Source organism: Hydra vulgaris, chromosome 14, assembly GCF_038396675.1.
Source record: "Hydra vulgaris chromosome 14, alternate assembly HydraT2T_AEP".
NCBI lineage: Eukaryota > Metazoa > Cnidaria > Hydrozoa > Anthoathecata > Hydridae > Hydra > Hydra vulgaris.
In genome coordinates this window covers 36,570,613-36,587,239 of record NC_088933.1, presented here as the reverse complement: position 1 = coordinate 36,587,239, position 16,627 = coordinate 36,570,613, and the positions used below count along the sequence as shown (strand labels likewise).

The 16,627-nt window shown below is 28.7% G+C and overlaps 1 protein-coding gene across 4 annotated transcripts; it reads right to left on the bottom strand.

The window, feature by feature from the left end:
• Nucleotides 1-3,943: 3,943 nt before the first annotated feature.
• Nucleotides 3,944-10,838, bottom strand: LOC136090441 (uncharacterized). 4 transcript variants are annotated; one of them, XR_010643423.1, is made up of 7 exons: nt 9,770-9,911; nt 9,076-9,194; nt 5,572-8,929; nt 5,128-5,268; nt 4,870-4,983; nt 4,451-4,611; nt 3,944-4,340 (listed from the first exon to the last, which is right to left on the bottom strand). XR_010643423.1 is itself a non-coding variant. In XM_065817096.1 (5 exons), the coding sequence occupies exons 1-4, from the start codon at nt 5,767-5,769 to the stop codon at nt 4,528-4,530; spliced, it is 537 nt and encodes a 178-aa protein (XP_065673168.1). In that variant the 5' UTR covers nt 5,770-5,976; the 3' UTR covers nt 3,944-4,340; nt 4,451-4,527. The 4 variants fall into 4 exon arrangements, 1 of the variants encoding a protein (XP_065673168.1); XR_010643424.1 differs by lacking the exon at nt 9,770-9,911 and adding an exon at nt 9,601-9,749; XR_010643425.1 differs by lacking the exons at nt 5,128-5,268; nt 9,770-9,911 and adding an exon at nt 10,490-10,838 and having other exon boundaries at nt 3,967-4,340.
• Between the last annotated feature and the right edge of the window lie 5,789 nt (nt 10,839-16,627).

Here is a 16,627-nt window from a genome sequence, read left to right as displayed (position 1 = left end):
ATTAATTAGGTTATCTAACTAATGTATTTGTATAAATGTAGTCAACATTGCTGATGACGTTTTTTTATACTTAGATCGTCTGTTTTTTTTTTTTGTTTTTTTGTATTGTGATTCTTATTTTTTTAATTTTATATATTTACTGTTTATAGATGATACTTAGATCACATGTTGGTATTGTGGTTTATTCTCCTCCAGCTAATTGCCATACGGAGACCACCATACCATGGCACGCAGAGACGTGTTCAGCCCCTAGTAGGGGAGCGTCATTACCGCTCTACGGCCAAGAGTAAAGTGAGTTTTGGAAGAACGAAGATATGTTAGAGCAAAAGATAGAAGAAATCGCGGTAGAAAGATAGCATAGAGAAAGCGGACAGGATTGCACATGATGTTAGATTGTGCAATGGCTGGAAATCATGCTGAAATTAGGTTAACCTAATGACTGCAATAGGATAAACACAGGGACTAAAAAGTTTCAGTATGTGTTTTTTTCCATCGTTTTTAGATCACATGTTTATTAGTCTTAAATATCATGTAATAAAAGTTGTAAAGTAGTAAAACTTTTAATCTCCACGAATTACATTTGACTAGTGGTTTCGTCTAAAAGTTCATTTTTTTTCTTAAAAGAAAAACTATTTTGTAAAGCGATCGAACTTGAGATGGTATTGATAATTTGTCAAATATAATATTCTCGATTTAAATCAAATATGGTATATTATTTTCATTTTTTTCATTTTTTTTTTAAATACAAATTAAAAAAGTTTTTTTTTTATTTCCTGAGATCTGAATGTTGAAAGTTAAGTGAAAGAACTTTATGACAAAATTATGGCTTTATGACAAATGACGATGAATGACGTTATATTATTTTAAACTTTTAAAAGTATTTTAAGCATTTTAAGCGTTTTAAACATTTTAAACAACATAAACATAAAAGCATTATTTAAAAAAAACATTAACTTTATCTAACCACAAGCAAAGTAAAATTTGAAACTATAACTCATACTAAACTTAAACAATTTCTCAAGCTACGTGGATCCAAATAAGTGATCTGAAACAGTCAGCTAAGTTGTCATTAACTGATATTTGCAAAAGTCAGTTGATGACAAAAAGCTGACTGTTTGCAGATCACTTATTTAGCTGTGCGAGTAGCTGGTGGATAGAAGATCCCACCTCAGGGTGTAGCGTCCCTGCTCGCGAAGCGAGCTCTCTTTAACAAAAGGAAATATTGGCTGCTAAAAATTTGGACTGGATTACTATAAACGCATATCAGATCTTTGTCTACTTTTAACTGTGATTTCATTCTGGATTGAATTACTATAAACGCATATCAGATCTTTGTCTACTTTTAACTGAGATGTTTGCTTGAGTCATAGATTAGGAGCAAAAGTTCTCCAAGCATAACTGAAACAAATGCCCGGACGGGAAGATCAGTTCTCAACCCAATGAAATTTTATTAAAATTTAAAAACTTTTCAGAGGGAAGCTTTGATAATACACGTAGGCGCTGGAACATAGGGTGCAGGATGGGCAACTGCTCACCCAACATTTCTGCACCGGGGGCAGAGGATATCTTCTGCCTCTCTTATCCCCCATCAAAAATGTCACTATCCGCGATTCAAAACAGCAATAATTTTATGCACTCCGAAGAAAAAAAGCTTTTGCATTCAAAAGAATGCAAAAGTTCTTTTTTTTTAAAAGAACTTTTGTATTCGATAAGAAAGTATTTTAGCTTATCGATATTTGTATTTAAGTTCCTGATTTTGATGGGTATTACCGTGAACTTTCCTATGTTAGTTTGGAGTTCAGCTTTAAAAGTTTTAACAACAAAATATGTAGAGTCAAATACTTTTCTGTTATAAAAGAAAATATCGCCCTCATATAAATCAGTCGCAAAAAAATATTTTCAGTTTTGAAAACGTCAAAACGCAACTTTTGAAAGTCTATTGTTTCAAAGTCCATGACAAAAAAGAGAACTAAATTAAGAATTTTTCAATAGAATTCGATTAGTAAAAAAATTTCATTGTACAGAGTATAGAGTACAGATTCCATGAAAATGAAATAAAATTTAAAAAAGCAAAATTTGTTTTAATGTTTAATCTTGCGTAATGATGAATTTGCTTCAGAGTTACACAGGAATGCCATCGAGAAAGCTACCACGCTGAATCTCGAGCTGCCTAAGGCACAACGTAGTTCCACAATTAATGCTCCTGCTCCATTTCTCGCATGGGGCTCAAAGCCGTAATGTAAAACAATTAACTACAGATGTTATCTGGAAGAAAAGTCTCTTCGAAACCATTGACCACTCAGTTGCAGAACTGCAGCGTCGTTTTAACTAAGAAGGATTGCATAAAATTGCAAGCACAAAAGCTATTTTGATAGGTTCATGCACATCCACAAGTAATGCAGCCACACTAGCCACCATGCTACTGCAAAGTTTGCCAAATAATGTCGATGTTCCTATGTTGCAGTTACAGCTGCAACTGCTTCCACAATTGTTTAAGGACAAGCACTGCCTAAAGGTTTACACCAGCTAGCAGCAGCTTTAAAGAACCTTGAACCAAGTACCCTCAGGTTATTTGACATGGTGTAACAGGTAGTTGTGTTGTGTTTATCTGTTTCAATATCCGTAACTGGTTCTGAAAGGTCCTTCAGTACATCGAGACGGCCTAATACTTGGCTGCGGTCAACAATGTCACAGAGTCGCCTCACTGACCTCGCTTTAATGCACATTAACAAAGATTACCTAGACAAGGTTGACATTACAGCACTCATGGAGGAGTTTGTGGCTAAAATCCGCGAACGTTCATCCGTATTTGGGCATTTTTTACAGTAACTGTAATTGTTTTTGGTAGATTTTGTTTTGTACCAAATATTTAAATAAAATGATTTAAAAAAGCTTGCAAATCTGCATTTAGCAGGGTTAATTATGCCTAAAAAAATTTCAGTGGGATAACGCCCCCAAACACCCATTCAGGGAGGGGTACACCTCCCCAAGCCCCACCCATTTCTGCCCCTCCCCCAGTCTTTAAACACTTCCAGCGCCTATGATAGATAATACATGTATTAAAAAAAATATATATATTTTTAAAAAGACATGTATCTCTAAGAGAAGGAAAGAAAAAACAAAATAGATCATTAAAGACTTATATCATTCACAAATGTAGAATCGTAAGATCGTAACAAAATGTCTAGATCGTAAGATGTCGAAGATCGTAACAAAATGTCTAGCTAATTGAAACCATAGAAACCCGAGGGTTGTTTTTCTGCCTGTTTGCAAGTTATTAGTTTGACTTCATATGGAATAAAGACAACAAAAAAACGAACATAAAAATGAATAAGGTTTAGTTAAGAGTAAAGAAACAAATTAAAGCAAAAACATAGTAAAACAAAAGTAAAGATAAAGCGAATCGCATACAAATGGCTCCGAGCGACAAACTATTTACTAAACTATTTTTCGCTTTCCCACTACACTGTAAAAAATGTCACGCCAAATTCTCTAATAAAATTGCCATGTCACGAAGCCCGATTTAACACGCGACATCAAAAACGAAAATCGTCACGCGACATTAGGATAATAAGTTTGGCGTGACATTTATAATTAAAGTAGTCACACGACTTTTATCAATTAAGTATGGCGTGACATTTAAATTTTTTATTTGTCACGGCACATCTAAAACACTATCGTGTCGCATGTCACCAGGCCCAATTTTTCACGCCTCATTTAGAGAAATTAAATATGGCGCGTTAAATCGGACTTGGTCACATGCGACACGATAGTGTTTTAGATGTTCCGTGACAAATAAAAAATATAAATGTCACACCGTACGAAATATCTAAAAATTGCGTGACTAATTTAATAACAAATGTCACATTTAATCATTTGATAAATTAAATGATTAAATGTCACACTTTACTTAAATGAAATTAACAAAAAGACCAAAGAAATAATAAAAATTATATTTTTTCCTTTAAAAAGAAACCATCATCAAATATAAATATTAAATTTTGAATTGTCTCAATGTTTTTATTCGAAGCAAAGAGTTGAACAGTTTCAAAATACAAAGATACAACAAAACCTTTTACAAGACTTTGCATTTTTTTTAGCCAAAGCTTATTGGTACAAGCAAATGGTATTTGCAAGACGTAATGCTGCAACAGCCCTAAAATTCCTCCAAACGATCTTGGGTACGACAAGTCGATAATATAATAATAAGCGATAAGTTGAAGCATATGTAGGGAATCATTATGTCGATGACCAATCGCAATTACTTTCCTTTTGTCAACAATTGTTATGTTCTCTCCTAAAATAAGTTGCGACCCAGGAGAAGAGATATTATCTTCAGACTAAAAATTTGTTAAAAAGTGAAGCTAAGTTAATCTATCTTAATAATATATTACAAAAATAAATAACAAATTATAAAATCAAAAAAGAAACAACTATACGTTAAACTTACACTAGCAATAACAATTGGACACAACACTCCTTTTCTGGTAGTGTTCTTATGAAATTGTATTAGGGCAGATAGAATATCTAAACCGGGATACAACTTTTCAACAACTTGCAATAGCCTAATTCTTTGGTAACTATGCTCATTCTTTCAAATTCGTCCATGATCTATAAAATTTTAAGTCATATGAATAACTTGTTAAAAATGCGCAAAATACAAATTCATTAAATAAATAACAAAAAACTAATCATAAAAGTTAAATGTGATCTCTCCCCTTCCAATAAGGGATCACATATAAAGGACCGCATATATATATATAAATATATATATAAATATATATATATATATATATATATATATATATATATATATATATATATATATATATATATATATATATATATGCGTAAGTATTATTTGCTTACAATTTCTGGATGGAACAGGTGCTCTTTGTGTTCTGAATATGGCAAAGAACACTGCATATTCCTAACCAAACAACGAATATGATCAATATCAGGAACTCTTTGTACCAAAGCAAACTAAAAAAGAAATTGCATTAACTCTAAAGTAAACCTTATTAAATTTTTCCTGTACATATCTTCCAGTAATAATAATTTTTTTTTTAAATATACTGATTAAAAATATTTCTTTTAAAAATAGGCTTTTTAAAAATAGGGTATCACCTGTATATCTTTATCAAATGAGCTATCGTTTATTCCAGAGATGTTTAGCATTCTGTTTGCATATTTTACCTCAAGCAAACTTTTTAAACGACGCTCGCGTCGCTTCCGAATTACATTACAAACGCGCTTTACAATTCCAACCTAAAAAACAAAATTTATCATTTAAATGTCTAGTCTTGTGTAACACATGAGTGTGTTACACAAAACATGCATAAAACATATGAACATTAAAAAAAACCTGAATCTATATCTATTTGAATTTAATTTTACCCTTATTTGGAGTAATTATCCATAACTTATGTTCTGTTTAATTAAATATCATATAAAATTAATGTTATGAACTATATATTGGTTTTTATAATTTATTTTTGGGTATATAATTTATTTTTGGGTAATATTTCACTGTTTTTTTGATAATTTAAAAACATTAAAGTTCAAACTTACTGCACCCTCTTCTCCAAAAGTACAGTTTGAGTATGATTGTTTCAAAAGGACAATTACACAATGATAGAACTTTTTTCTTATTGAACGGTTTCCCTCGGGAAGACACTCTTCGAGGTGATGCGCCAATTCACTACAAACATCTTTTAAAGTATGCTTACGGCAAGGCACCAAACCATTTAAATATTTGGTGCACTCCATTGAAAAGATAGGTATATATAATATATATATATATATAAATTATGTTAGTGTTTTTTACAAATAGAGTGCTCAATGTTCTTAAAGAACAGAGCAATAATAAATTAGTAAAAAACACTTATCTAACTTTTATCTTCAACTTGAAGTTTCACCATTGCTGGATCATCAGGAAGAGTTCATCAGGACTTCAAGTCGAAGATAAAAGTTAGATAAGTGTTTTTTACTAATTTATATATATGTATATATATATATATATATATATATATATATATATATATATATATATATATATATATATATATATATATATATATATATAAATAACCAGTTAAGAGTTTTACATATATATATATATATATAGCAGCACTCCGTTGCAAGTCAGGCTATTTGTCAGTCGATGTAGCAGCAGTTTGTTGCGAGTCAGGCTATAAGATAGTCGATGTAGCAACACTCCGCGCATGATTTACAGTAAAAAAAATAAAAATAAAAACATTTTATTAAAAAAAATAACAACATTGTTTATATTGTTAAAAAACATTCAGAATGTTTTAAAAACATTCAGAATGTTTTAAAAACATTCAGAATGTTTTAAAAACATTCAGAATGTTTTAAAAACATTCAGAATGTTTTAAAAACATTCAGAATGTTTTAAGAACATTCAGAATGTTTTAAAAACATTCGGAATGTTTTTAAAAACCTTCTGGTCAATTAAATTTGCGTTTTTGCAGGTTTTTTAAAAAACGATTAATTTGTAATTAAATTAATGGTTTTTGATTTCTGATAACACGCAAATATCGGACGAAAGTCTAAAGTAATTAAAAAACTTAAAAAACAGCAACAAATATACAAAATATATTCATACTCAAAATATTTATTGTAATTATGAAACTATGAGACAATGTTTTGACCTAGGCACAACTATTATTGTGCCATCTACAGTAAATTTTGTCAATTGCTATGGAATTTGCAGATTTTCTAAAATAATTTATTTAAACGTATTAGTACTTCTAACATGAAAAGCCAGTTTATGAGGTATGTAGATGTCATTGTCATGATGCAAACTTTTATGCAATTAGGTTGAAGGTCAGTGATCTTATAAAGTTGATAAGAATTATCAATTGTCGAAATAATATCACCAACTTGGTATACAATTGAACCAATTACATTTCTTTTTTTAAAATGTTTGCCGTAAAAGCATAAGGTATCAGTTGACCATTATCATCAAGGAAGTTTGAAATTGTGTTCCATTGAAGATATTATGCCAATGTACACTTTTTATTTTATTGTGCTTTGCTTCAAAAGTCATACAAAATTGATTTTTTAGTGGACCAAATCGATGAATTTGTCCGACAAAATGAAGTATAAAATGATGTTTTGGTATCAGATTATTTGGCCACAATAAAGAAAATGATTTGTAATGCTTTTCAATAAGAGTTTCTAAATCAAAAATAGTTCTATATGTAGTTATCAGTGACAAAGTAAGTTGAAGAATTTGTAAAAGACTAAGAAAATTAACATAATGAGGATCATTGGAATCGTTGTTTTGTCCAATAAAAAGTGGAATGATATGAGCAAGAATCAAAATTTGAGCAGATGTTTGAGACCCTGAAATATCAAAGGTAGTTGGACAAATATTGGGCTTATCTCTGTCTTCAGAGTATGAATAAGGAAACTGGATAATAAAACTATTAAGTGCAGCTAATGAGTATATACATTTTTCACAAATAAGCAATTGCAGCAGAAGACATAGTTCATGGGACACTAGTTCTTCAAGCTAAATGTGCATGGGATTGTGTGGTGCGTTTTCAATAATATGAAAAGCGGTGAATAATAAAAGTGCACTCATAATTTATGCCATAAAATCTTGACCAATAGAGTTAAGATTTTTTACTTGTCACACTCTTGAGATCTAAGATATGTTGCTGGTGGTTTGCTTGAGTACGTAATATACACATATCTTCTCTGTAAATTGATGTCATTTGTATATTTGTGGTAAGACATGTACGACAGCATCTAAATACATTTGGTGCAAAGCTGGTTTTAAATCCACAAATGTGATTTGAAGCTAATGTATCTCCCAAATATATAACAAATTTTAAAAATAGTTTTACACAACCAATCGTTGAATTAAAAGTAACACCGTTATTCAAAAGATTACAGGAAGTAATAAAATCTTCTAAGTACTGAAAATAAGCCCCTTTTTTATTAGACTTAAAATAATTTATTTTTAGAATAATTTTACAGGCACAACTGCAAGTGGAAAAACTGATATTAACGTAGAACGCATATATGATGGCAAGGAATGAAATTGAACATAGAAAATAGTTAGTTTATAAAGTTTTCTATGTTTGCCAATAGGGTTAGCTAATTATATCATCACAATATAAGCAAAGAGAAAATTCTAATGGCTTGTGGGTAGAGAAATCTGTACGATAATTTGCTTTAGCATCTTTCCTACTTAAAAGCTGTACAAACTCATCAATTTGCAAAAGGAAATTAATAATGTCAAATAGTAAAAAATTATAACCTTTGCCACCAGCAAACAAAACTTCATTTATTTTCAAAATGCCAAACAAATCATTTAACAATTTTTCTCTTTGATATTTATTACTAAGGATATTCACTTGTAAAGAATACTTGTCAAAAGTATGAAAATGCTTTTCTTTTATTAACTTCCGAATATTAAGTAACATATTGGCGGAAATGCTAAATATTGTATTGACAGTCGTTGAAGGCACTCTCAACTGACCACATAGTTTAATTGCTAATGTTGTTTGCGAGTCTATTTTTATCTTTGGAAAAGGTAAAACTACTTTTTCATTTTTTTTGCAAATGTGCCTTGATACTCCTCTTGTTGATTTAAATGAGGCATTACAAATTTTACAAACAATTTTACATATTGAACTCATACCTAAATGTCTGTCCATACGTGCATTATTTTCCGACATAAATCCACAGCAACATACCTTAACTCCAATCCCTAGAGAAAGTGGAGACTAGACAGTAGCTTGGGCATTCATATTTTGTGGCTGCAGAATAAACGATGATTGTGGCAAGCTTTTCTCTGTACCAGGAGAATTTTCTAGGCTATAAATTGGAACAGAGTTCAACATTTGAAGAAATGTCGGTTCGTATGATATTCTTTGGAATGATGGGTCTGATTCTGGAAAACATGAAATATAATTATCACATATTAAACATAAGATAAGCATAAGGAAATAATTATATTATTAGTTTAAAACAAACTTTTAAAATAATAAGAAAAAACCTGACATAATGATTTTAGACTAATTTATAGTATATTTTTACCAATAACCTTGACAACGATTTCACATGGATTAGGAAGAGCAACTATCATCTCATCTTTAAGACCATGTCAGAAAACATCAAATCAAAGTCATCTGGCAATACATTGATCTTTGAGGACACTACAACAAAATATTATTTTCGTATATTTTATGCATAAATTGGGTAAAACTATGACAATTCTATTACAAACAAAGTTTAACTAAACAACATTAGATAGTAATATCTTTAGGCATAGAATACAATACTAGTATAAAAATAGCAATTAGATTATCTAATAGATATTATTTTACAAATTGTACTTTAAGCTTATTTTCTAATTTTGCTTTGATAATACTATTGTCACAAATTTGGAAAATGTATACTGAAAGTAAAATTATTATCTTAAAATTGAAAAAACATGTTCTTAACTGTAACTATGTATACCTAAAGGTATTAGTAATAATTAATAATCAAGTCAACACACAATAGTAATAATTACAATAGATACGCATGTATCTTGATTAGTTTATATAATTTGTGAATAACCTTGTCTGTAAAAACATTTAACAGAAAAAAATGGATTCAATGATTGATTTAAAATGCAGCTGGGTTTTCAACCAATTCATTTCTGCCAAATGTAAATGTTAAATTATGTAAACTCTACAGTTTAATAGCTTAGATAATCTTAAACAAAAATAAAAATTAAAAACTAAACCTGTAATAAAATTATCAGAACAAATTCTAGAATAATTTAAATCGAAATTTAACTTTTCAGGTTTTACTGCAATAAACCATTTACTTTTAGTGCAATAAAAGTAAATATTTTAGTGCAGCAAAAAACAAAAAAGCAGGACTTAGGTGATATCAAAATTATACCAATAGATAAATAAAATTTATATGACATAACAATTAATGTGTATTAATTCCGTATTTGTTTGTTTTTTGAACCACTATTATTAAAAGTTCAATTTTTTTAAAAAAAGCTACTGACGCCAGGTCACACAGAAACTGTGACACAAATAGCCTAATAAAATTTTTTTTAATCAATAATAATTGTAAATAATCGATTTGCAGTCCAATTGCGATTAATAGCAATGTACACAATGGCATTGTGTAAAGATAATCATTATCATAGACTATGATAATGATTATCTTTACACAATGCCATTGTGTACATTGCTATTAATACACTATGACATAGTGTATAACATTGTAAAACGAGCTTGAAATACTCAACGATGTATTAAGAATAACAATTATAAATTAAGAATAGGTATTCCTAATATATCATTGAAAATACTTATCTCAGATCTATTATTAACTTATTTTACTGTCATAAGTTATGACAATTTATGTAGAGTGTTTTTTTAACTAATATTTTAAACTTTAATGGTAATGTAATAAAAAGTAAAACTCGTTGCAAAGAAATATTTACCTTTAGATTTAAGCGTGAACAAATTATCATCTACAGCCAAAACCACTTGCATAAATTTTAGTAAGTAGGAAATTTTAATTATTTTAGACATTATAGTTACAGAATAACCACGATAAAATTAATAAATGTGATATTTCTTTTTTTCGCTGCGGGCACTCATGTTTTATTAGTCACGCGACATTTAGCGCGTGGCGCGAAATTTATTAGTATGGCGTGACATTTAAACAATTATACTCTCCGTGACATTTATAATAGCTTGTAAACTGTAAATAGTCGCGCGACTTAGATCATTTATGTGTAAAGATTTAAAAGTGGCGTGAAATTAAAACATTTTGCTGGGACATTTAAGAATTTAGCATGACATTTTTTACAGTGTAGTTATTATGTGGATTGTCAAAATGTTTATATTGATACAATAGTTTTTATAAAACAACGATATATTGTATAACAGTTTTTTTATATTGTTGTTTTATTAAATAGATTGATTATACTTTACCAATTTTATGTTATTATTTATTTATTTAATAGCTAAACTATAATAAAAATATAAAAGTGATATAAAAATCAATAAAAAAAACGTCAGAATGAAATAAAGAAATTTTTTGAAATGCAAGTCTGTTTTACTGCCTTTTTATCATATTTTGAAACCCCATACAGGCTCAGAATAGGCAGATTTAGAGCAATCTGATAAGCAGATTCAGAGCATTCTGATTCGCTGATTTTGAAAGAGAGGCAAGTGCGCTTTTGTTGAAAAATATGAAAATCAAAACAGGCAAATAACTTTCAAAGTAATCAACTAAGTTTATCAATGCAAGTCTTATTTTATTAATTTTATTTTAGTTCTCTTCAGAGAATTTAATCAAAATCTATTTGTACAAGATAATTTTCACTTGTAAAAATTTCAAAGTTTCAATAAAGTTTATCTAGGCGATGGGGATTTTATCTGTTGTTAATTCAAAGAAAACTAAAAAAAAGAATGTGTTAATGTGAATTCGAAAAGATCGATAAATTTAAAGCATACTCGAATATAAAGTTTATATGTAGTTAATATGCAGTTGTATGAGACTACTGGTGGAGTACTTTTGCATACAAAGGTTACATGCAGTTTTACCTGGCTACTGGTGAAAAACTTTACTTATAAATTGATGTATATGCTAATTATAAAGAGTTGAACATTAGAGTTTTTTAAAGAAGTAAATTTATACTTATTGCAAAACTAACTTATTTGTTCCATATCAATATATGAACTCTAAGGAGATTTTGTTTTCATGTTTTGTTTCAACCTTAGTTTTGAGGAGACTGATATGTTTTTTTTTTTTATTACATAACTTTAATAAAACCTTGTCCTTAACCATTTAACACTTTTTGAAGGTTTAGAAAAACTTTTGCAGGCTACATTAACTTATATGTAAAAAATGACAATTGGATATTAATACTCTATTTGAAAATTTAACAAAAGAAGTAAAATTTATATGTTTGTCTAAACAGTAATTTTTTGTACTGTTACATATAAACTCTGAAATTAAAAGCAAAAAAAAGTATTGAAGTTAAATAAATTTTTTTTGGTAATATTTGAAAAAAAAAATGGTTTAAAAAAATCAAATTAAGTGGTAAAAGTTAAACATTTTAATGGAAAAAGAGTTATGAAGAAAAAAAAAGAAAATTTTTGGAAAAAAGAACAAAGTCATTTGCCATGCTATGTGTTTTTGTTATTATAAAATGTGTTTTGTATATATAAACTGTTGAAGTACTCAATGTAAATTTGCATGTGTGCAATTTTTCTTATTTCTACTCTTGGTTCTCCATTAAGATGTGGTACGTTAAGAGTTAGTCCATCAGGTAATAAATTAACTATATCAAAACAAATATGTATAAGCTAAATTGTAAATGTGAAAAGATTTCTAAATGTGTTTCTCGTCAAATGTAATGTCCCTGTTCTTAGAGACATACTCAATACAAAGTTTATATGCAGTTGTACCAGACTACTAGTAAAGTACTTAAAGTATGCAAATGTAAATTTTAGGCTGGAGCAGAGGTTGTTCTAATCTCGTAACTGCATCTTATACCAATTTGTTAATTGTAAAGGTTTAGCTTAAAGGCAGAGCTGTTTTACAGAACTAGCTAACATGTTTCATGTAATTCTATGAGTTCTGAAGATGTTACTTTTTAACCTGAATTTTAAGGCTGATTAAGAGTACATATAAATTTTTCATTACTTATCTCTGATAAAACATCCTTTAACCACTTTGCGAAAATTTTAAAAATGTTTGGCAGGATGTTTTAACTTATATTAAGTTTTATAACTGGATGACAATTGGATTTAATAATCTATTTGAAAATAGGTCAATATTATTTGATAACAGGATGACAATTGGATATTAAAAATCTATTTGAAATTTTAACAAAAGAAGTAATATTTATTTGTTTTTCTACTGAACAGTTCTTTAGTACAGTTACATATAAGCTTTAATATTACAAGCTAGCAACGAGTATCAAATTTTTATATCTTTAAACAAGAGATATTCACAAAAAATCAAAAAAAGTACACTTGATTTTATTAGTTATACCAAAAATTACATAACAAAATTATTCATATAATTTGAAAATACAGAATACATTTTTAATTTTTTTTTGATTTTTCTAGATCTTTTTTTTCTTTCAGGAGTACCTTATGTAAAATAAATTGATAGAATAATAAGCATAAAATTTATCAAAATTTGTTGCTTAATTTGATATTATTTACCATCAGTTACTATTAGCGGGTAAACGTTTTTGTACCAAATAGAGAATACAATAACCAATTTTTGTTCAGGTAAACAGCCATATATCAACAAACATGTGTTTTATATGTATTGATTCTTGAAATTAAAATAAACTATAACATGAATTTGTATGTTTTTAATTTTTCTTGTTTCTACCTTATTACACTTAGTTCTTCATAAAGATGTGACAAGTAAGAGTTATTCTTTTTGGCAATCAAATCACTATCTCAAAACACACTTGCAGACATCATAGACTTTTGCTTATACTTATACTATAGATAAAAAAACAAACTACTATTTTTTTTTTTTAATAAAGCATTTATCTTTTGATAAAAAAATATTATTTTTTATATGAAAAAACACCACCATCTGCAATTGATCTCAATTTTGCTCTGACGCCTTTCATATGCGACTGTAAAAAGTTTAAATCAATTTCTTGTAGTTTTAGTTTAATGCGATCAATCAAAACTTGCTCTGTTGAAGCTTGCCAATCTCCCTCGTAAACCTTCTGTGCCAAATGTCCCCAAAAATTTTCGATTGGTCGTGCTTGAGGCACATTTGGGGGATTGGATTCTTTATCAACGTAATAGACATATTGGTCCATCCAATTTAGAGAATCTTTAGAATAATGAGAACTTGCTAAATCTGGCCAAAATAAATATTTAAAGTCTCCATGATACTTGTGAATAAATGGAAGAAGTCGTTTTTCTAAACATTCATTAATATAGATTGATGAATTGATCGCTACAGCCTTGGAAGTGCGAAACAATGGCTCGGACATACCACGGTCAGATATGGCTATCCACGTTAATAATTTTTTTGGAAATTTCTCTTTTTCTATAAAACGAACACTTTCTGGGCATGTCTTTTTGTTATTTGTTTAGTATCCAGAATTTCCAGGCATGTTGTCCCTTGCAAAACAAAACTATTTTTCGCCATCGATGACTAGAAGCAATTTTGTGTTATAGAGTTGGTTAACTAGTTTCCTGATTCTTTTCTTTGCCTTTACTTGTTGTTCTACAGTGTATTTTGGAGTCTTTTCACGTTTTCTATATTTAATATTCATTTTTTTTAACTGACGACCAATTGTCGATTGATTTACACCGAATTTAATAGCTATTTTTCTCTGACTGACCCCTTTTCGATTGTTGACAAGTCTCGTTAATTCGGCTTTCTTTTCTCTAGTCCAGGATGTCGGACAACCAGGGTGCTTTCTATCAGAAAACAATTGAACAGTTTTAAGTCTTTTTAGGTTATCATATATTGTACTTCGAGCAAATCCTTCCTTTTCAAAATGATTTACGATTTTTTTTTTTTATATTAGGTTTGTTTACGAAAAACATTTTTAGTCGCTTTCGAAAAGATTCTCGTTCAGCTGCATTTAACCTCATTTTAAATAATTGTGTTTCAAATAATAAAGTTTATGTTTTATAGAACGTTTATGTTTATGCATAAAACCACAAAAACTAATTATTATGCTCAAATAATGAAAATATGATTTGTCCGATAACTTCCGCATCACCCGTTATATATATATATATATATATATATATATATATATATATATATATATATATATATATATATATATATATATATATATATATATATATATGCCACAATGTTTTCTTATCTTTTATTACTAAATTACCAAAGATTAAAATAATCCAAATCAGTTCTTGCTTACAGTTGCTTTTAATTTGAGAGTATTGCTAATTGCTTGGGCTAGCTATAACAACCAATAAGCAATATTTTCAAACTTAAATTGGGAGTAATTAGTTTAAAGTTCTGAAAAAAAAATCAGGGAGTTTTTAAAAATATTTTTTTCGCTGAATGATTGGATATATGTGAAATAAATCATACTAAGTTATTAATATTATATTGATATTACCTGGTAAATTATGTAGCTGTTATGAAAAAATAGTTATAAAAACCTATCGTATGAGAATCACATTATAGTCAAGTTTCACTATCTGGTTTATATTTTGTTACAATGGTTGTCTTTTTTGTCTTGTAATTATAAAAACCATTAGCAAAACAAACTACTTTTTTAAATCTTTGACTCTCATAAATATATGGTATGCTATAATTAACTCTTATTTGCTTTATCGTTGTCAGATTTGGGGGCAAAATCAGTCAAAGCATACAAAGAGCATAAAAAGCCTTCAAAACAGAAGACATTTCCAATCTAATAGATTTGACTCTAAAATCTATTAAAACTATGTATCTTAAAGATCTATTATTCCTACTGAATTGCACACTTGTATGGGACAGTTTGCATAATAACTTACCAATAAGCTTCAATAGTTATTATAAATTTGTTAATAAAAGTCATTGCCATAATCTTAGATCAGCATCATGTAACAATCTTGTAATACCATTAAAACAAACACTTAAGTATGGCATTAATGTCATTAGATCATGGAATTATCTTCCCTCTGAAGATAGCTCCATGATTTAATGATAATTTGAAGACAACGTATCTAAAAAAAGTAGTTAGAGCTCTCTTCATCAACAAAGTCAAGGAATTTATCCAAGACAAAAATAATAAGTGAAGCTGTGTTATTTATCTCAATAATTGATTTTCATGTCGCTTTGACCTTATCCTTTGTACCTGTAAAATTCAAGTTGTTTTTGCCTCTTTTCTTAAATAACATGCTATTGCTATATCTTGTTACTGTATTATTATCGTTCTATTTATAAGCCCGTTATTTATTATTTTTAGCTTTTTTTTTTTAAATTATTTTTAGTGTTTTTGTTTTTTATTATTATAATATTATTATTATATTACCTGATAATATTCCTGTACTAGTAATATGTTATACATTTTGTCAAATTTACAATGAATATTTGTAGGTCGTCGCGTTTTTGTCAGTTATATAACTGTGACTGATCCTAACTTTGTATTTACTTTATAAAGTGAAATAAAATGATTGATTGATTTGTTCTTAAATAGATATTATAAAAATCACAGATGTTTTGAGTTGCAAAGTTTTGTAAAAGTATAAGTACTACATTGTTCAAAATTTGATAAAAAAGTCATACATTTTTGGTTATTATTATTTGATTTTTTAAGCGATTATTCAATTCCATTTTAAGCTTTTTGACATTTGTTTTGATTTTGACATAGGCGCTAAAGCCTCTCTTTTAAAATTAGCCAATCAGATTGCGCATATCGCGTAGCCTGCCAAGTCTATTTTAGACAGACTAAAATAGACCTGGCAGTTCATAGCTCGTGCATTTATTTGCTCCTGCAAAAACCAAATATATATGTATATACAGTGCTCGAAGTGAGGCGGGATGCCATCCCGTTACCTTTTTAAATTTTTAAAACCATCCCACTCCTTTTTTAATGCATATTTTGGGGTGGGATGCC